Here is a 22,454-nt window from a genome sequence, read left to right on the forward strand (position 1 = left end):
CTGTCCCTGCCTAAGTCTAGTCCCTCCACCTGCGCCCTGGATCCCATCTCCTCTCACCTTCTCAGTGGCTTCACCTCTCGCTGTAATTATCTCCTCTCTCTCTCTCTCTCTCCTTCTCCCTCTCCTATTTTCTCTCTCCCCTCTTTTATCATACTCCATCATTAATTTCTGGATTATATGCATCAGCATACAAACATGCTGTGTTATCACTTATCAAAAAATAATAAACTATTCCTTGCCTCTTACATTTCTTTCCATCTGCTACCCCCATTTCTCTGCTCCTGTTCACAATGATGCTCATCCAAAATGTTGCCCATCTTTGTCTTACTTTCTCATTTCTGATTTCGTTCTCTGCCCACTTCTTAGCCCTTGAACAAAGCAATGCTTGTCATCGTCACCTCTGTAGTGAGGTGACCCACGTCTTGCTGAAGTCAGTTGTCACTGCTAAGTCCTCGCCTATATTACATGATGCCCCTGTGACATTGGTCAATGATTAACCTCTCTTTTTACATCATCCACTCATCCAACATATATTTATTGATTAGACAATCTTAGGATGAGTGCCAGGATCCTAACCCCTAGGACAGTGTGTGGAACCTAGCAGGCTCTCAGTAAAACTGCTTAGCATGTTATATGAGAATAAATCATGCAGAGGAAAACAGAGAGGGAAGGGGAGTAGAGAGGACTGAGGGTGATCCTAATTATAAATAGGGTCATCAGGAAAGCCTCCCTGAGAGGGTAGCATTTAATACGACTTGTAACTCGACATAGAACTCTCCATGTGCCTGGTGCATAGTGCTTTGCATGTATCATTATATTTAGTTTTCGCAAAAACCCTGAAGAAGTAAAGTTTTGTTACTGTCTCTATATTATCAATGAGGAAACTGAGACTGAGAGGAGAGAAGTTGCCTAAAGTCACACTCCTCATAAATAGGTAAAACTTGCAATAGCACGATCTGGCTCTAGAGTCTGTGCTCTCTACTATCATCCTATGAAGCTTCTTCAAATATTTTCTTGTATCCCCCTAATCTGATGTGAACTTCTTGAGCACACAGAGTGTCTTGCTCACTGCTGAAACCTTAGTACCTTAGACAATGCCTAGTGCCTGGTAGGGTTCAGGAAATGAGGGATTAAAAGTTCAACCTGCCGGGCACAGTGGCTCGTGCCTATAATCCCAGTACTTTGGGAGGCCAAAGCGGGCGGATCACCTGAGGTGAGGAGTTTGAGGCCAGCCTGACCAACATGGCGAAACCCCATCTTTACTGAAAATACAAATTAACTGGATGTGGTGGCGGTGTGCACCTGTAATCTCAGCTACTCAGGAAGCTGAGGCAAGGGAATCACTTGAACCCAGGAGGCGGAGGTTGCAGTGAGCCAAGATTGTGTCATTGCACTCCAGCCTGGGCAACAAGAGCAAAATCCATCTCAAAAACAACCACAAAAAAAAGTTCAACCTTGTGAAGCTCCAGTGAGTATTTATTTTTCTCCTTAAGAGCCATCAGTATGTCTGTCATAGTCTTGGAATCGAGGCAAGTCTCTGTCCTTTAAGGGCTAATTTAATTTGAAAGAATTGTAAGTGATTCTATCAATGTGGCTTCCAACATGGGTGATCGAACTAATATTGTTTTTAGAAAAAAAAAATAACAAGTACTGACTACAAACACTGGCTTTCTTCCATAGGCTTATAAACAAACTCTGAAGTTAATATCCAAAGAGAAGCCTGAGCCTCATTTAGCAATGGCAAAATAACTGGGAAAATGAACTGCCTGGAGGGGGACAACTCTGAAGAATAAAGTGTATTTAGATGTATAATTTCCCATACGTTTGTTTAAAGACATCAACTACCCGTTACTTTATCCTCACTCTGCCCTTCCCTCCCTTCCTTGGGGCTCATGGACCTCTCGTTGCTGCCTCTACCAACCAAAAAAGCAGAAGGATTCCCCTTCTTAGATCAGAAAAAGGATACCAGGCAGTACAAGGAGAAACACAGATAACCTAAGAGTGTGGGAAGACTCCATGGCCTCGCACCACTGCACACACAGCACTCCAGGAGGCTCCCACCTTCTGAGACCCAAAGTGGAGTAGGCTGGGCATGGTGGCTCACACCTGTAATCCCAGCTCTTTGGGAGGCCAAGGTGGATGGATCACCTGAGGTCAGCAGTTGGAGAACAGCCTGGCCAACATGGTGAAATCCCATCTCTACTCAAAATACCAAAACACTTAGCCAGGCGTGGTGGCGGGCACCTGTAATCCCAGCTACTCAGGAGGCTGAAGCAGGAGAATCACTTGAACCCGGGAGGTGGAAGTTGCAGTGAGCCAAGATTGTACCACTGCACCCCAGCCTGAGCAACAAGAGTGAAACTCTGTCTCAAGAAAACACACAGACAAAAAAAAAAAAAAAATTGGGAGTAGGACAGAGCAGAGGAGGAAGGAGGCTGTGTGTGCCTTCCCGGCAACTCACAGGTCCAGGGAGCCAAGTTGAGAACGGATTTTTATAACTCCATCCAGCTGTTTGTTTTTACCACTCAAGCGCTCATCATCTTTTTTGTTAGAGCCCCCTACACCCTTCCCCAGCTTTGCTGCTCTCCCTTTCTGCAGCTCTGAGCTGAACTCAGTAACGGAGCACTGTGTAGTGGTTATAGACACAGGTTCCGGAGATAAAACCAAACCAAAGTTCAAATCCTTGTTCTGCCACAAATTGGTTGGGATGCTTTGGGAAGGATGCTTAACCCCGAAGCCTAAATATCCTCAGCTGGGGAATTAGGCTATTAAGAATGCCTGCATTGTAGGGTTGTGGCTATCTATGCGAAGTGCTTTGCAGTCAGTACATATTAAAGTGTTTTTTCTTTGTGCTATTGCCTTATTTCCTTAGTAGTACCACTTTTCTACTGACTTTCGTCACCGCTTCAGCAGATTCTTGTTATGCTTTTTCTTCAAGCTTTAAACCAGATCTTTTCCCCCGCTTTTGGCATAATCTCCATTCATCTTTTTCTGTCTGTTTTTTCACTCCCACATATATTTTCTTCTCTTAGAATCACTTAGCAATCATTAACAACAACAACAACGACAAACCCTCAGATGTACTTCTTTTGTGCCCTGAGAATCTTACCCATTCTCTAGGGGGGGTGTGTGTGCGTGTGTGTGCGCGTGTGTGGGCTTGCGCAATGCACATGCGTGTCTAGTCCAATAAATCAGCTTCCTCCAGCTGTGCGGTGGTGCATCTTCAGCTTTTGTTTTTAATCTCTCAGAAATTCAGTAATGGACTTAACTTAGACTGCCTTGGTTTTCTGGCCCAGGAGCCCTTTAGAATATTGATCTTCTTTTTAAATTTTGTAATTTAAATGCAGAGTTCTTTGCCCTCATCAGAGGTTGGTAATGAATCGCCAGCTGGAGTCCGGTGCTGACGGTTGCAGACTTAACCACACTTCTCTGGAAACTTCATCACTAACGATGCATTTCCCGTTGAGATATTGAATGGCATGGGCCACGCTAAGCTGAGTTCAGGCCTTCAGAATAGGGCTGGGGCGTTGGGTGACCCAGAGAACCCAGCTGGACTCCAACTCCTCCGACTCCTCCTCCATGCCTGCCTCTCTCTTTCCTCCACTAATCCTTTCCTGCCCCACCTTTCCTGAATCAGGAGAGAGGGCCTGGGTGTCTTAGCACCATGGTTTCTCCCGTCATCAGGCACCATCTCATTCTGACACAAAGCAGATAACCCGTTGCACCCAGCATAATGAATCATTGTGTGCATCACCCCAAATGTGGAGCTAGTATAAGGCGTGGGTTTTTCTGTTTAAATTTAACAAAAATGTATTAGATACCTTCAAAGTACTATCACTGCAGAGATAACAAAACGACTATATGCACTCTTCAGACATCTAGAAATTACGGTTTCATAGGAAAGCAAGAGAAGTATAAATCTGTCTGTTATAAGACAGAGTGTAAGTATCACAGTAAAATAATTAAAGTGGAAAAGTAAAATCATAAAATTACTGAATGTAGGTCAATAAATAACTCCTGAATATTTAAGTCAAAACATTTTAACTACATAAAATTTAGTAGTTAACTACGTCCAACTGTAAGACCTAAAAATATTTATATATCTGAAACACCTTAAAAAAACCAGAAGATAAAAGTGAGAAACTGGAGGGTAACTGAAAACATACATAAAGGGGTTTCACAAACTGAGAGAAACACTTCAACTGAAAAGCAGGCAATAGGCGTGAACAGAAAGTTTACAAAACAAAAATACTAAAATGCTTCATAAACATTTAAAAATGTTCAATTCCCTAGAAACCAAATAAATAAAAATAAAAACAGTAATTTTTCCACCATTAAATTGGCAAAGATTAAAAATTAGAGGTAAGGCTGGGCACGGTGCTCACACCTGTAATCCCAGCACTTTGCGAGGCCGAGGCGGATGGATTACCTGAGGTCAGGAGTTGGAGACTAGCCCGGCCAACATGGTGAAACCCCATCTGGAGAGGGTTCAATATTTCAGTCTGGATGTCTGAAACATTTGTAGCAATAAAAAGTTCTTTGGGGGCCAGGCGTGGTGGCAGGTAACTGTAATCTCCGCTGCTACTCGGGAGGCTGAAGCAGGAGAATTGCTTGAACCTGGGAGGCAGAGGTTGCAGCGAACTGAGATCGCACCATTACACTACAGCTTGGGCGAGAAAGCAAGGCTCTGTCTCAAAAACAATTAAAATTAAAATTAAATGTAAGATGCAGTGGCAACAAGGGTTGGGGGCCAGACTCCCACACACTGCTAGCGAGATTTCAGAGCAGCAAGCACACCCCACAGGAGACATGGAGCAATGAGTACCCACAAACATTTAGCTTATTTATGTTCATTGTGAGCAAGTCATCAGTACATGCAAGAAATTTGCAGAAATAGGAAACTTCAAACCACAGAGGCTCAACACAAGCTCTGTAACTTTATATACATGTTGTTCATGTGTCGAACCCCACCCACCAAAACCCATACCCAGAGTTTCTTCCAAACTGGAGCTAGCTAGGTCTTATGTTGCTCCACCAGTACTTAATTTGAATATGGCATTTCTAGTTATAACATCATTAACACAGACAGGAGCAGAGGATTGTAGCCCGTGCAATTCAATCTCAAACATATCCCTTACTCTATTCGGCCAAACTTTACCTGAGTTTTGTTTGTTTTTTTTTTTTTTTTTTGAGATACAGTCTCTCTCTATCACCCAGGCTGGAGTGCAGTGGAGCAATCTTGGCTCACTGCAACCTGTAACCTCCGCCTCCCTCAATCAAGAGATACTCCTGCCTCAGCTTCCCTAGTAGGTGGGATTACAAGCACACACCACCACATCTGCTAATTTTTGTATTTTTGGTAGACACAGGGTTTCACCATGTTGGCCAGGCTGGTCTCGATCTCCTGACCTCAGGTGATCCACCCACCTTGGCTTCCCAAAGTGTTGGGATTACAGGCATGAACCACCGCACCTGGCCCCCAGAGAACTTTTTATTGCCACAAATGTTTTAGGCATCCAGACTGAAATCTTGAACCCTCTCCAGACGGGGTTTCACCATGTTGGCCAGGCTGGTCTCGAACACCTGACCTCAGGTGATCCTCCCACCTCGGCCTCCCAAAGTGCTGGGATTACAGACGTGAGCCACCGCTCCTGGCCCAACTTCCTATTCTCACACTCTTTTGGTCCCCAAATCACTAATACCTGCTGTCTCTTCTTCCATATCCATTTCTCTAAAGCAGCTGATCACTGTGTTACGTAGCCTTGCATTCACTGACTTAACACATTCTAATTCAACTAACATATCCAGTATATTCAAATCCTCCAATATAGCAGATCCACCTTTTGGTCAGTTCTACCTAGGAAAAGTACATATTGGTGCCGTCATTCTGTGTGGCAATCTCTAAAGAGTGTCTTACTGTTTGGCTCGACAGTTTTACTTCTAGAACTTATCCTGAGGATATAACTAGAGATATAAACTTAAAAAATATATACAGCATTGCTTATAACTGGAAAATGTTGGAAGCAACATACATATCCAACAGCAGGCTGTTACAGACAGGCAATTTATTCTATCCTTATTACCAACACAATGTTGGTATTCTACACGATACCATTCCACCATCAAAAGTCTGGTTTAGCTGAATTTTTAATGGTTTAGGGAAACAATCACAGTACATTGCTAAATGAAAAAAAAAAGTTTTCAAACCACTATGTTCAGTATACAAGATGAACTCAATTTTTAAAATACACATAACAGAAATGTATTGACTTTTCAGGTATAATCAATGTATATACAAACATATGTATTTATAAAAATGCAGACAGACACTAGAAAAAAGTCTAGAAGGACCTATAATTTACGTCAGTAGTGTTTATTGCTAAATAGTAGAATTGTGGATTTTCTTCTGTATTGTACGCATTTTGTACAATGCAGAGCCATTGTTTCTAAGATGAGAAAAGAAGAGGAAATCAGGGTTATTTTTATAAAGGGTGTAGCACCTTGCGTAAGGTATATGCATACTGCTGAGAGGGGTTAGACAAACAATTGGAAGTGGATCCTGGAGGAGAGGCTGTTGAAGGGTGGCCTTTGAAGAAGGGCTGGAGGGCAGGAAGAGTGGTTTCTTCTGAAGGGGATGAGGCCTGGAATAGTCTTCCATTGCAAGGAAGGCGGCAAGGAGAGAGGAACATGGGCACTGAAAGCGGTGAGCAGTAAGGCTATGAAAGGAGGAATCCAGAAGCCAGGAATGCATGTGTCTTACCTGTTGATAATAAGAACCCACAAACCTTCATTACAAGGGCATCGATGCCCAGGAAGGATTGAAGGAGAGAGACAGATGAGCTCTGTCTGAGCTCCCTGTTCCTCTCCTGCTGACTTTGGTTTGGCTTCTCTTCTTTCCTAAGAGGAACCAACTTCTGCTCCTGCTTTGTCCTCCAGCCTTTCCTGAATTTTTTAAATTGTATGTTTTCCACTGTTTCGCTTTTTCCGTCCCCTCTTCTTGCCCAAAAGAATTGAAGTGGGAGGTGTGGCAGGGTCAGGTATGGTGGAGGAGAAGGGCAGGAGCAACCCTGAGTCCCCTCCCAATCACATCACTCATGCCCCCGCAATCCTGCTCCCTTCCATGGGCTCCGCCAAGCTGTCCCTGGTTCACTAGAGGCTGTGGCTTAAGGCAAAGCAATGGCAGCTTCCGTCAACTCAGGCAAGAAGGTGAGGCCAGGTTTGGGGACAATCTCATTAACGTTTCCCACAGCTCAGCCTGTGACATGCCTCCAAGGAAGGCCCCTGCTCCCACTCAAGCCTTTATACATGCTTCTGACTGCAGAAAGTCTGATCAAAGCAACATGTGCCTGCTTCCTTCTCTTTAGCTGCCATATCAATCGCATCTTGGAGTCCCCGCGGGGAAATGCTCTGCTGGTTGGTGTAGGTGGGAGTGGCAAGCAGAGTCTGACAAGGCTGGCAGCTTTCATCAGCTACATGGATGTCTTCCAGATCACACTGCGGAAAGGCTACCAGATCCAGGACTTCAAGGTAAAAGGTCAGGCGGCTTCAGGGAGGAGGCTCAGCTTCCCTCCAACCAGCCACAGCTCCGTCATCCTTCACTCGTTCTCCAGTTCCCCTGTCCGGAGCCTCCCCTTCAATATCTGTCCATTTTGTCTTAGATTCTGGGCTGCCGACATGAATGACTTTTCTCATTAGACTCAGCCTGAGAACAGTGGCCTTTCCAAAGTCTGCCTTTGGGAGACCCCAGGTGTCCTAGTTACGTCTGTGGGGCCTCCACTCTTGCTCAAATCAGAAGCACATCTATACCAAATTCAACACACAGCTCACCTACAGTGGGAGCAGATAGATGGAATTCTGAAGGTCTGCTTGAGTTCCCTAAGAAATTCAGATTTTTAAAAGATTGGTCAGTAACCACTGGCCTCTGGGACCTTCAGTGACATATCCTGGTTTCAGACAGCCAGCACTTGGAGGCACGATGGGTGCTCTGGAAAGTAGAGAAAGACACTATATACAACCTTCAAAGGTCATTGTGTCCAGTCCCCTTCCTTTTATCCATGGCCACAACAGTCTTGGTAGGAAGTCACGGTGTAACTTCTATCAAGAGGCTGCTCTTGCTATTCCTGGAAGAACTCCAGCCAGCACTGAGCCAGTCCCACCCACTTGTCCTCATAATCTCTCAGCCAGTGACAGAAGAGGGAGGTGCTCACTTCTGCCCTAAAACCACAGCTCAGCCTCTCGACGACTGGCTGAATCTAAGGTCATACATCATGTTCACATTAGGTCTTTCTTTAGTGTTTCCAAAAGAGACATGATAGTGTGATAGGAATTACGCATTTACAGAATGAGCTGAGACTATGGGTCTCAACTTCTGCTCTATATGGGAATCGCTGGGCATCTAGAAAGAATACTGATGCCTGTGTCCCACCCGCCAATGTTCTGGTTTAACTAGTCTGGGGAATGGCCTTGGGCATCATGATTTTTCAAAGCATCCCCAAGATGATTCCCGTTAGGACTGAGAAACACTGTCTTAGATCACTTAGAGCATGCGGTGAGAACCATTGACCTAAAACGAAAATCAGTATCTTTAAAGGGGAGCTATTTGGACACTAAGGTAGCTCTGTGGTAAAGAAATGTGTGGAGTTGTTAGAAATAGCTGTGAGTAGTGTGAGAGAAAGAAAGGCAACATCAGGAACTGATGGCTGAGCCTGCGGAGGGTGATACAGCAAAGGAACTGAGATTGATCAAGCTGGATAAGTTCAGAACTTGGCATCCTAGCCCAAAATGTCATCCATCTGCAGTTTTCAATGGATATAATTTCCTACAGGTGATTGCATTTGTGTGTGTGTGTGTGCTTGTGTGCATGTGTTGCCCCAGTGTGTTTTTTTCAACAAGTGTTTTGCTGGAGCTAGTCATAAGAACACAAGAGGCTGGGCATGGTGGCTCATGCCTGTACTCCCAGCACTTTGGGAGGCTGAGGGGAGTGGATCACAAGGTCAAGAGATCGAGACCATCCTGGCTAACATAGTGAAACCCCGTCTCTACAACAAAAATATGAAAAGTTAGCCGGGCATGGTGGCACGCACCTGTAGAACCAGCTACTTGGAGGCTGAGGCAGGAGAATACCCTGAACCTGGGAGGCAGAGGTTGCAATGAGCCGAGATCACACCACTGAACTCCAGCCTGGGTGACAGAGCGAGAATCCATCTCAAAAAAAAAAAAAAAAAAGAACACAAGATCCTGCTAGCATAAAATATATTCATCCCCCATGCTGGTAGCCCCAAGTACATCACTCTCAGTCAAGACCAAGAGCAATGGCTTGCCTTCAGGAACAGGTCATTCACTTGTATGAGGACGTAAGTAAGAGAGATAAATAGAGGATCACCTGTGGGCTTTGGAAAGCTGTAACCTCTTTGCACAGAGCAGGAGCTCCAGAAGCTTTACCTTAAAGCCTAATTTCTAAATCAACCTAAGAGAGGTACAGGAGCTACCACAGTTGTATGAATTAGAGGCCATCAATATGTAGTTTCTCTCGCCCACCTTTATTGGCACCGAAGCCTGCGAATGAGGCATAGTTTCCTGCCCACCAGTGCAAGATAGCACTCCCCCAGCTTCCCGTTGTCACCTTGCTTTAATTCCCATTCAAGCAGAGAAGAAAATGGTTCTATTTCTAAAGGATGGGTAGAAGTTCTCTTTCAAGGAGGCCTTCTTTTCAGAGATTTCTGATATTGACTGTTTCTACAGATGGACCTGGCCAGCCTGTGTCTGAAAGCCGGAGTGAAGAATCTCAACACAGTGTTCCTCATGACTGATGCCCAAGTGGCTGATGAGAGGTTCCTTGTGCTCATCAATGATCTTCTGGCATCTGGTAAGAGATTCCTTGCACTTGGTGTCACTGATAAATTCCCCCTGGAATCAGAGTTATACAAAGGTGAAGATTTGGTCCAGGGTCGGAAGAGCAAGGTCATAGGAATGAGGAAGAAAACTGATACAGCCAAGGACTGGTTCATCGAGTCCCTTCTCAGCCTTGATGCTGGGCCTGCTGTCCTGTCTCTTTCATTCTTATTTCATTGCAAAACAGGCAGTAATCATGGGGCTCTCTTAGTGGGACTAGATCTGATTATGGCAAGAAGAGAGGGTGAAGAGCTTGGTGACGTGCTGAGTGCAGAGAGAAGGTGCTGTTCCCTCTCAGCTATCCAAATCAAAGAGAAACTAGAATGTGTGTAGTACTTGAGGAAGCTCAGGCTTTGGGAGGAAGATACACAAGAAGAGAGCATGCACACATAAAATTTACATGGTAGGGCAAGATGAGGTTACCAATGTAATTAACTAGTGATTTACAATCTCATTCGAGCAAAGTGGAAGCTCCACATAGTTTTCCTTGTTCCCCAAAAAACTTGACAGGGGGTGTGAAGTGCCCTGTGACGCTGTCTGTGCAAGACAGGACTTCAGTGGAAAGCTCAATGCTTGCTATTTTGTTGTCCCTCTTTAATTAGGAATTCAGTACTTACGCCAGCAATCCCCTACAAAGAAAACTCACGCCTGTAATCCCAGCACTTTGAGAGGCCAAGGTGGACGGATCACCTGGTCAAGAGATTGAGACCATCCTGGCCAACATGGCGAAACCCTGTCTCTACTAAAAATACAAAAATTAGCTGTGCATGGTGGTGGGCACCTGTAGTCCCAGCTACTTGGGAGGCTGAGGCAGGAGAATTGCTTGAACCCGGAAGGTGAAGGTTGCAGTGAGCTGAGATTATGCCACTGCACTCCAGCCTGGGCAACAGAGTGAGACTCTATCTCAATTAAAAAAAAGAAAAAAGAAAAAGATTTTAAAAATAAGAGATGAAGAGGCAGGGAGAAGAGATCAGTATGGTGGATACCATCCTCTGACCTACTCCCTCTATGTAAATTGGGTCTGTCTCCCCTTCTCTCTTATCAGGGCAGTGACAGGTCTACCATAATTACTTTACAAACTCTCATGCCCCCAACCAGAGATACAGAGGACACAGATAACTGGTAGTGGAACCTGTTGGTCACATCCCTGCTGTTGATCCAACATTCGTCTGGCTATTCCTCCTTTCAATCTCATCACTCCAACCTCAGCTGTCCATCATCCCAGAGTGGGTATGACCTGGTTTATCTGTCTTACCCATCATTGCTTTTCATATTTCCTATCTTGTCTCTACCTAGAACGAAGTCTTTCATATTTGGAGAAATCCCACTAATCTGGCAATAAGCATCTTTCCTCAAAGGTATATTGTTCCTGGACACTGTTACAGATATGCTCTGTCCTGCTCAGAGGCAATATCTCCAATGTTCTTCAGATCCAAGTGCAGGACTGAGACTGCAAAAGGCCTGTAATCCTAGCTACTTGGGAGGCTGAGGCAGGAGAATTGCTTGAGCCGGGGAGGTGGAGGTTGCAGTGAGTTGTGATTGGGCCACTGCACTCTAGTCTGGGTGACTGAGCGAGATTCTGTCTCAAAAAAAAACCAAAAAATTATATATACATCCAAGAATATGAGACAATGTAATGCATAAATTATGCATTTATATAAATATGTTTGTGTTTATATTAAAGAAAGAATATGTTTTCCTGGCTGTTAAAACAAATGCATCATCTACAAAAACTACCTCTTCATCTCAACTGAGAAAACAGTCAGTGTACAAATGTTCCTGAACAAAATTTCTGCCTTCAGACTTCCAGCATCTTAACAGCCTGTCTCTCTCTCCACACTCCCTTCCCTGGCTCTGATTAAATACTCTTTAGTTTATAAAGTCCAAGGACCACAGTCACAAGTACCTTTCTCCATAGTCTATCTAGTATATATAGATATAGTAGTATATAGTCTACTATATATTGTAAGTAATATATTTTAGGATCGTTCCTGACAACCTCCAGGAAGTTCCTGGCTTTGGAATCATTGTCTGCTTCATATTTTGTGGCATTGCACCCCATGCCATCTTGCTGTCATTTTCATGAAGAGCCACTGGTCCCTAGTCCAGAGCGTGTACTAGCAGGCATTGTGAGCAACCTTTGGCTTCTTTCAGGTGAGATGGGTGTCCCAGGTTTCCTTACTGTGCTGGCTGCTAGCATTGCACTAATACCACCCTCATTCTCTTCCCTCCCTGCCCTGTTCAAGTTAGCTTTATATCAGAGAGTTTGCCTACCAACTCTTACACCTTTTCCCCTCCAATGCCACCATTTTTTCCTTTCTTAAATGCAATCTCTAACATCTCATCACCTTCTACAATAGTATTTAATCTACAACATAGCCTCATCTTTTATTATTCTACTAAATAATGAGAGAGGGATCCAACTTCCTCCTACCCCGAAGCTACCCTGAAGCCTAATTTCTAAATCAACCTGAGAGAATACAGCTTTAGAGATGTCGGGCGTGTTGCCAGCCTCACACCATTGTATTTCAATTGGCTATAATCCAGCCAGGTCACCTTTTCCTAAAATAATATCTGAGACACAAAGTTGTTACATTTTCACCAATTGAAATTTTATTCCTCAATTAAGTATTGATGATTTTTCATTTACAAGACAACTTTTTTTTCAAGTGCAAATGGATTTCTAAACCCCTCTCAGTAAAAATGCAATCAGCCAGCTCCAAAGTCATGGAGTTTTAGGCCCCATTTTAAGGCTTCTATATATTCTTTAAGAAAAAAAAAAAAGGTAAGATTTGTGTATACATATTCAAGTGGAGATACAGTTAAGATGAACAGTTTTGTCTTCTAACCTACCCCCTTTTTTTCTTAACCTTTTCAGCAGGGAGAATTAGAGTATATCTTGGTTCTAACATTCCCTATCAAATAAGTAATTTCTGGCTGGAAAGTAACTGATTGCCAGTTCTGCCAAAGCTGCGGGGATGACTCAGAACCTCATTGTCTCCCAACTTTTTCAATTTTGTGGGGTTATGCAATGACTCCACCCTTGGATAACACAGTAGGGACTAGGAAACCATAACTTAGACTACCTTGCAATTAACTCATCCCTCTGTAGCTATGTACAAGTCCTACAAGGTTGGATATAAAGGTATAGTGAATGCAATTCTCTCCCAAAAACATCTCCCTCAGAAAACCAATGATCTCATGCCCTGGGCTGAGTTTCCTCTCACACTTCTTTATCTCACCATTTCACTTCTTGTTTTCCTGGCACCATGTCTAAAATCAAACCATGATAGTAATTTGGCTTATGAATCCCACTTCTGACACCAACTATAGCATTTCAGAACCCATCTTTATGCCAGTTGTATCTCAAATGAGTTATAGATGGACATGAAGAAATCTTACACACAAAGCAAAAATATTAAATTAGGTTCCTGGCTTAATTAGCAAAAGATATATATAACTGTATAAGAAGTAGAGTGGCTTCCCAGGGTAAGAGCAGATGAAACACATATTTGAGTCACTTCCCTTGGCTGCTGGGGTCCTTGATAGGGGTCATGCAACTGCTGGTGACACTGTGCATGAAATGTGAGTCCTTGCTGGATCTGAAAGGTTCATTACTTGCTATGTTCTTATTGACCTGTTATAATAATTCCTGAGGAAGGTGCACTGATCATCAAACCCAGGCCTTTAAGGAATTCTTACAAAACTTGTTCTCTTCAACCTTGACTCAAACTCAGCATCAGCAAGACCCCACTCTAACTTTAGAGGAAAAAAAAATCAGAATTATCCCATGGCTTTCCAGGAAAACACCTCTTCCTCCAGCTTTCCAGCCTTCCAGAAGGCCCATTTTACTCTGGCCCCTGCCAGTTAGCACTAGCCAGCTAAGAAAACCTAGTCAGCTCCAAGTGTGATGTTTCTTCCGCCCCTAGCTATGACAGATTTTATATTTTATTTTACTTTGGAATCCTATGTTATGTTAGGATTTTCCTTTTGCTTTCCAAAAGGCTGAATTGTTTTATTCAAAATTATAATTCATTTTCCTGTCCCAGGCTAGATGACTTTCTGTGTATTCATATATTCCATAATCATTTACTAAGAGTGCACGCTCAGTCACTAGGTACTGTGCTCGAAGATGGATAACATGTAGCCTCTGTGCAGTCTCGTAGAAGAGTTTATAACCAATGGGGTCCCTCTCTTCTAAAGTCATATTCTTCTTTATCTCTAAACCAAACTGTTCTTTTTCTATATCTGTGGGCCAAATCTCCTCTTAGGATCTAGAACATAAAAAGATCCACCTCATGTTCCAGGTGCTTTAAGATTAGAGCCAGGGTTGGTATGTTATGTTCAACACACATCCTATGAGAATGCAGAGCCCAGAAATGTTTATAACACACTTGGCATTGGATTGTTCTCCTCTGGTGGCATCTGGAACTGGACTTCCTGAGGAGCCATCTATGCTGTTAAATAAATTGAATGGTGGCCCAGTTTCCCTAGAAAGAAAAAAAAAACAACAATAAAGTTGGGGCAAAAGAGCAACCATCAAGCATGCACTGATCCTCTAAGACATACTTAGTGGACTCATTAGATCTGCTCACCCCATGTGCCCTCAAACTACAGACAGTGGAACTTTAAACCAGGACTGGTTTGGTTCTCCAGCTGCAAAACAGAAACTCCCAAAGAGCAATGCAAAAAGAAGCGTGAGCAATCAGACTTTTCTTTTCCTTTTGTGGTAATAAACTGTTTTTTTTTTTTCTTGTGGAACCGAAGTCCTATACAAGTTACTCAAGAGACTTTGGTTCTGTGGATTCCCTACATTGCTAACCTCTTCCTTACCACCTATATCCAAGAGAAAATCTATTGCCACCAATTTTCCCCTTATCTATTTCTGAATCCGTATCTTCTCTATCCTCACTACCACTGGTTTTGCCTTCTTTTGCCTTGACAAATGCCAACAATCCTTAACTTATCTCTCTACTTCCCATGCTATCCCCACTCCAATCCATTCTCCTCACTGCTTTCAAAAGGGTCTGTCTCAACTATAATTCCTGGCCAGGAGCAGTGGTTTACACCTGTAATCCCAGCACTTTGGGAGGCCAAGACGTGTGGGTCACTTGAGCCCCAGAGTTCAAGGCCAGCCTGGGCAACACGGCAAAACCCTATCTCCATGAAAAGTACAAAGAGTATCGGGGCTTGATGGAGAGCACCTCAGGTCCCAGCAACTCGGGAGGCTAAGGTGGGAAGATCACTTGTGCCCAGGAGGTCGAGGCTGCAATGAGTTGTGACTGTGCCATTGAACTCTAGCCCGGGTGACAGAGCAAGACCATATCTCAAAACAAAGAAAAAAAAAAAAAGAAAAAACCACTGTAATTTTTTTTTATTAGTTCCCAACTGGTTGCAGAATGAATTCCAAGCTCCTTTGTCTGGTTTTCTTCCTTCCTTACTAGTCTCACTTCCCACATTGTGATCTAGTGATTCCTGATTCCTTAAGGTAACACGTTGTGCTACTTCCTGACATCGTTAATTACTTAGGTCGTTCCTTTTGAACCTCAAGTCCTTCTTTGTCTGGATTAACTTCCACCCACAGTAGAATACCTGCCTTGAGTGTTCCCTCTCTAGAAAATCTAGAGACAGATCCACTGTCAGTCTTAGGAACGAGTTTCCCCATGTTTCTACAGCACTCAATAGCTGCACGTACCACCACTGCATTGAAACGAGATTGCAAATTTATGAAAGGCAGAGATTATTGTTTGTTGTTGATCACAATCCAGAAATACAAAAAAAAAAAAAAAAAAAAGAAGAAGAAGAATTAAACACCTACTTCCCAGTTTAGGAAATAAAATAACACTGATGTAACTATTGTTTCATGTATCCATGGGAAGAGATCACCAAACAGGCTTTGTGTGAGCAACATGGCTGTTTATTTCACCTGGGTGCAGGTGGGCTGAGTCCGAAAAAGGAGTCAGCAAAGGGTGGTGGGATTATCATTAGTTCTTATAGGTTTGGGAATAGGTGGTGGAGTTTTGGGGGCAGGGGGTGGATCTCACAAAGTACTTCTCAAGGGTGGGGAGAATTACAAAGCACCTTCTTAAGGGTGGGGGAGATTACAAAGTACATTGATCAGTTAGGGTGGAGCAGAAACAAATCACAATGGTGGATTGTCATCAGTTTAGGCTATTTTCACTTCTGTGGATCTTCAGTTGCTTCAGGCCATCTGGAAGTATACGTGCAGGTCACTGAGGATATGATGGCTTAGCTTGGGCTCAGAGGCCTGACAGCTATTACTCTGTGCAGAGTCCGTTTTTTCATCATTTGTATTGTCAGTTCTTTTTTTTTTTTTTTTTTTTTTTTTTTTTTTTTGAGACGGAGTCTCGCTCTGTTGCCCAGGCTGGAGTGCAGTGGCCGGATCTCCGCTCACTGCAAGCTCCGCCTCCTGGGTTTACGCCATTCTCCCGCCTCAGCCTCCCGAGTAGCTGGGACTACAGGCGCCCGCCACCTCGCCCGGCTAGTTTTATGTACTTCTTTTTAGTAGAGACGGGGTTTCACCGTGTTAGCCAGGATGGTCTCGATCTCCTGACCTCGTGATCCGCCCGTCTCGGCCTCCCAAAGTGCTGGGATTACAGGCGTGAGCCACCGCGCCCGGCCTTGTCAGTTCTTAATACATCTCCCGGCCCATAATTGACATTCAGGAGGTACTTCTTTAAGTAAAGCCGGTAACAGCATGAGAATGATGTGCCATCTCATATGTTAAATATTACGATTGGACAGTTGCTTTGGAAAGTTTTCCAGCAGTGAAGAGAGAGGGACGGGGTACTGAAATAGCCTCCACACTCCCTTGCTTTTTCTCCTTTAAGAATAGGGGAATGTTTTTTAAACTATCATGTCTAGATAGGGTCGAAGTCCTTACACCAGTGTGAAGTGGGGAATCTAACCCTTAGCTTCACCCTTTTTATTGCCAAGTAACTAATCCATGTTAAATGATCAGGATCTCTTTCCTGAAAAGCAGCTGGGGTCTTTAAGGAGTTCTGTACTAACATACAGAAGATGGTGATTAGTCTGGCTTCCAAAATATTAGAATATTTCAATACTATTTCTAATTCCAAGTACTGCATGAAGCCTGAAACTACTTGGAGTTAGAAATAGCGTTTCCCAACTGTAGGTCTAAGGAGGAAACTTCTCAAATATTTAAATAGCCTCTGCCCCTGTTCACATCACAGAATCCCCTCTGGCAATTCAGTTTCCTGCTTTCAGCATGACTACCTACATCACAAAACAAGTGATGAGAATATTGTCAAGAGGCATTATAGGAACAAATGTGAAAATGCAAATTTTTGTTCCTAATTCAGAGATGTTTATCCCCAGCTACTCCATCCGATGGTCTTCTTCTTAAAGGTTCTAGGGATCTTGTGACAAATACCACCATCATATGGCATGGAAAATGTCTCTAAGTGGCCCAGGTGCTTTCAACATCTTGGAATTAAGAGTATTAATAAACCAGGGTCAGCAAATTTCTTCTATAAAGTGTCAGGAAGTAAATGTTTTAGGCTTTGCAGATCACACAGTCTGTCACAAGTGCTCAGCTCTGTCTTTGTAGGGCAAAAACAGCCATAGATAATGTCAGGCCTCTGAGCCCAAGCTAAGCCATCATATCCCCTGTGACCTGCATGTATACATCCAGATGGCCCGAAGCAACTGAAGATCCACCAAAGAAGTGAAAATAGTCTTAACTGATGACAATCCACCATTGTGATTTGTTTCTGTCCCACCCTTACAAAGATCAATGTACTTTGTAATCTCTCCCACCCTTAAGAAGGTTTTTTATAATCTCCCCCACCCTTAAGAAGATTCTTTGTAATTCTCCCCACCCTTGAGAATGTACTTTGAGAGATCTACCCCCTGCCCCTAAAACGTTGCTCTTAATTCCACCGCCTATCCCAAAACCTATAAGAACTAATGATAATCCCGTCACCCTTTGCTGACTCTCTTTTCGGACTCAGCCCGCCTGCACTCAGGTGAAATAAACAGCCTTGTCGCTCACACAAAGCCTGTTTGGTGGGCTCTTCACACGGACGTGCGTGAGACAGATAATACCTAATGATCCTGGCTATGGTCAATTAAAGCTTATTTATGAACAGTAAAAATTGAACTTCACATAATTTCCACATTCCATTAAATATTATTATTTAAACTTTCAACACATGCTAAATATCATTTTATTTTTTTTTTACCGGTTTTCTTTCACTCCTATTTTTATCAGAAGAGGCTGAAATGAGTCATTCTATTAGTAAGATCTTGATTTTGACAAATTATAGTATGGGAATTTTATATGCATGCCATTAACTATCTCAAAGAATAGAAATTAAATAAGTTGGTACAATTAAGGGAAAACAGTAAATGATCACTTTCATGGTAATTCATTTTTTTATTTCGACCTTTTAAATGATTAAAGCTAATTAGTATGAAACTCTTAGTAGACTCCTAATTGGTTTAGTGCTGTCAAACCATGAAGGCCATAATTTGTTGGAAAGTTGGCGTGAGTTGCCTCCAGATACAGTCGTTCAAGAAAGTGCAGCAGCTTCAATGACTGATACAATCACAATTACTCACACTCTGATTATTACTGATCATCTGCCAGACCACTTACTTTGAGCACCTCACCAAAGTCCGTAAGAAAGTGGGATGGGCGGGGAATGGTGGCTCACGCCTATAATCCCAGCACTTTGGGAGGCCGAGGCAGGTAGATCACAAGATCAAGACCATCCTGGCCAACATGGCGAAACCCCATCTCTACTAAAAATACAAAAATTAGCTGGGCATGGTGGCGTGCGCCTGTAGTAGCTGGGACTCCAGCTACTTGGGAGGCTGAGGCAGAATTGCTTGAACCTGGGAGGCGGAGGTTGCAGTGAGCCAAGATCACAACACTGCACTCCAGCCTGGTGACAGAGCAAGAGTCTGTCTTAAAAAAAAAAAGACGGCCGGGCGCGGTGGCTCACGCCTGTAATCCCAGCACTTTGGGAGGCCGAGTAGGGCGGATCACGAGGTCAAGAGATCGAGACCATCCTGGCTAACACGGTGAAACCCCGTCTCTACTAGAAATATTAAAAAATAATAAAAATAAAAATAAAAATAAATTTAAAAAAAAGAAAAAAGAAAGTGGGATGTAACATGGTCCCAATGACTTCTTTCATCGCTAACACTCCTGTGATGCTAACATTTCTGTCAGTTACAGAAGAAGGAAAAAGCATGTGTGAACAGCTTTAAAAAAAACTTTTACAAAAGCATCATGTTGGTGAAAAATAGACCGCATTAAAGAAGAACTTGTATATGATTCCAGTCCCAGATAACTTCAACAGCTACCTAAAGACTTGTTCTAGAAATGGGAACATTTTGCTTTTCTGATACCCATTGCTTTTCTGGAGTGAACCACGTTCACCTTGACATCATATCCAGTGTTTGCAACTTTTTAGCTATAGTATTTCCTTCGTTCTTACCTCCCTCAATCTCATCTTTTTCATTGAGAAAACTGATGTCATTTAGTTTGGACCTCACAGCTACTTTATACCTCACAGTCTGTCTCCATTATTATTATTCTTATTTTGCAGTTTTCTCTTTTCCTCCAGTATTACCATTCCTCCTTTCCAAGGCCAACTTTTTGTCTGAGCTAGGAGCCCACCCCTAGTTCCTAATTCAGAATTCTTCTCTATTCCATCTTTTCTTTCAATTTCTGACTCTCCCTCTTCTCCACTTTCAAACATAGCCCATTATCTCCATCCTGAACGTTTTTAAATTAATTTTCTTTGACTTGAAGTGACAGCCAAACAACAATCCTAGAACCTTCCCCAGACAAAATTCTCAAAAGAATAAAATTTACGGTTTTCACATTTTCCCGTTGTGTTTTTTTGTATTTCCTGTTTCCTTACAAAATAATTTGGACATTCTAAACACAATAAAACAAACACTTGTGTAATTATGAATACTAATGCAAAATAGAAAATTTTATTCTGCATCTGCAAGGGTTTCTTTCCAAAAGGTGTCCAATACCTAGATTACTAGTTTGTCTGATGTGTACATTTCAACTTTACCAAAAAGTGCCAAATTGTTCTCCATAGTAGTCATACACTTGTCTCTGGCCAGTAGTGCATGAACACCTGTTTCTGTCTAACCTCATCAATATTTGGCTTAGCTGACATATTAATTTTTGCCAGTAAGCATGAAATTAAATCCTATTATTTTCCTTTCCCTTTTCACTGGTGACACTGAGCATCATTTCGAGCGTTTATTGGCTCTTACTGCTTCTCTTCTTCTTCTTTTTTTTTTTTTTGGTTTTTTTTTTTTGATACGGAGTTTCTCTCTTGTTGCCCAGGCTGGAGTGTGCAATGGCGCAATCTTGGCTCACTGCAACCTCTGCCTCCCAGGTTCAAGTGATTCTCCTGCTTCAGCCTCCTGAGTAGCTGGGATTACAGGCATGCACCACCTTGCTTGGCTAATTTTTTGTATTTTTAGTAGAGACGGGATTTCTCCATGTTGGTCAGGCTGGTCTCGAACTCCCGACCTCAGATGATCCACCTGCCTTGGCCTCCCAAAGTGCTGGGATTACAGGCGTGAGCCACAGCGCCTGGCCTTACTGCTTCTCTTCTATGTGTTGCCTATTTATACAGTTTGCACTTTGGATCTTTTGCTTTTTGTCTTTTTCTTATGAAGTTCAGACATTCTTTACATGTTTTTGATATTTAGATTTTTTTGTTCATTATATGGACTGTAAATATCTTTTGGAAGTCTATATCTGACTTTTGTTGTGCCAATTAAGTTTTAATATTGTAATCGTCTTTTTTTCTGTGCTTTTTGTGCTCTGTTTCACAAATGTTGTTTTATCCCAATGCCATAAAAATAATTGCCTGTGGTTTTTCAATTATCACTGTTTTACTTTTCATATGTATGTCTTTATTCACCTGGAAATTACTTTTACATAGTAATCTAATTATATTTTTATATCAATATTGAATTATCTTAACATAACTTACTAATTAGTCCAGCCCTTGTCTGCCTCGTGATTTTTTTTTTTTTTTTTTTTTTTTTTTGAGACAGAGTCTCTCTCTGTAGCCCAGCCTGGAGTGCAGTGGCGCAATCTCAGCTCACTGCAACCTCCGCCTCCCGGGTTCAAGCGATTCTCCTGCCTCAGCCTCCTGAGTAGCTGAGACTACAGGCGACTACCACCACGACCAGTTAATTTTTGCGTTTTTAGTAGAGACAGGGTTTCACTATATTGGCCAAGCTGGTCTTGAACTCCTGACCTCCTGATCTGCCTGCCTTGGCCTCCCAAAGTCCCTGCCTCCTGATTTTTCATATCAATTTCCTGTTGATATCTGGATCCATTTCTAGATGTTTTACTCATTGTTCTATTTATTCACCCCAGTGTCAATTTCACATTGTTTTAACTAAGATAGCTTCATAAGGAGACTTGATTTCTGGTGGAACAAATCACTCTTTCTGGTTCTTTCTCAACAATGCCATTTTTCATCCTTTGCTTTTCTGTATCAATTTTAGGAAATATTTGTCAGAATTAAGAAAGAAACCGATTTGATTTCTTATTGAAATTGCATTTTTGGGAAAGCGGTGATACCTCATCATCCCTCCATGAACTCAGTATTTCTCTCCATTTATTTCTGGTTTCATTTATTCCCCTCAATAGTATGCTGTAGTTTTCACATGAAGATCTGGCTCATCCCTTTGTATATTTATTACTTACCTGCTCTGTGAGGGGGTTTTTTGGTGTTTTAATTGATAACTTTTCAATTAACAATTTGTTTTTGCTGAGGTACAAAATGTGATTTCCTTTCCAGTATTAATTTTCTATCCAACAAGCTTGTTGTTAAATGCTCTTATGAGTTCCGGTTGTTTACGTGAATATTCTCTTAGATTTTCTAAGTAGAAAATTAGATTTTGAACAGTAATAGTTTTATTACATCCTTAACTATCCTTACACATTTTATTTTTTTCTTCACTTTTTGCACAATTTGTAGCCTCCTATATAATGATGACTAGAAAACACCATAGCAGACATATTTGTCATATTCTTGATTTGAAAGAGAATATTTTATTTTACTATTAGGTATGTTTGCTGTAGGTTTGGGGGTGATATCTATTATTAAAGAGAAAACTCATTTATTGCTAGTTTGCTAGCAGTTTTTAGAAACCTTACGCATCCATTTCAATGTCATATTGTTTTACTCTGTTAATCAATTAATGTAGTAAATTATTTTCATAGTTTTTTTTCTAGTATTTCTCCTTGCATTTCCAGGACAGGGTTTACGCTTGGTCATCATATACTAATTTATACATATTTAGTTGGGATTTTAAAAATTGTTATTCATCAGGGAGATTAAGCATATAATTTTACTTTCACATACTGCATCATTAATACAGTGTTTTCATTTAACTTTCAGATTTTTTGCCAATCTGGTGTAGTTTTAATATACATTTTCATTACGAGTGAGATTGACTGTCCTTGTTCATTAACCTCATTTGTACAAACAAAAAGTAACTAAGTGTAGTTTTGATGTATATTT

General features: G+C 42.1%; 1 protein-coding gene across 2 annotated transcripts in view; it reads left to right on the forward strand.

Annotated features, from left to right (window-relative positions):
• The window catches only part of DNAH9 (dynein axonemal heavy chain 9), a 374,175-nt gene that overhangs the window by 211,074 nt on the left and 140,647 nt on the right, over positions 1-22,454 (forward strand). For both annotated transcript variants that reach the window (XM_005582917.5, XM_065532787.2), the window contains 2 exons: positions 7,365-7,527; positions 9,742-9,865. In XM_005582917.5, the coding sequence (XP_005582974.3) occupies positions 7,365-7,527; positions 9,742-9,865 (287 nt within the window). The remainder of the gene's footprint in view (positions 1-7,364; positions 7,528-9,741; positions 9,866-22,454) is intronic.

Source organism: Macaca fascicularis, chromosome 16, assembly GCF_037993035.2.
Source record: "Macaca fascicularis isolate 582-1 chromosome 16, T2T-MFA8v1.1".
Classification (NCBI taxonomy): domain Eukaryota; kingdom Metazoa; phylum Chordata; class Mammalia; order Primates; family Cercopithecidae; genus Macaca; species Macaca fascicularis.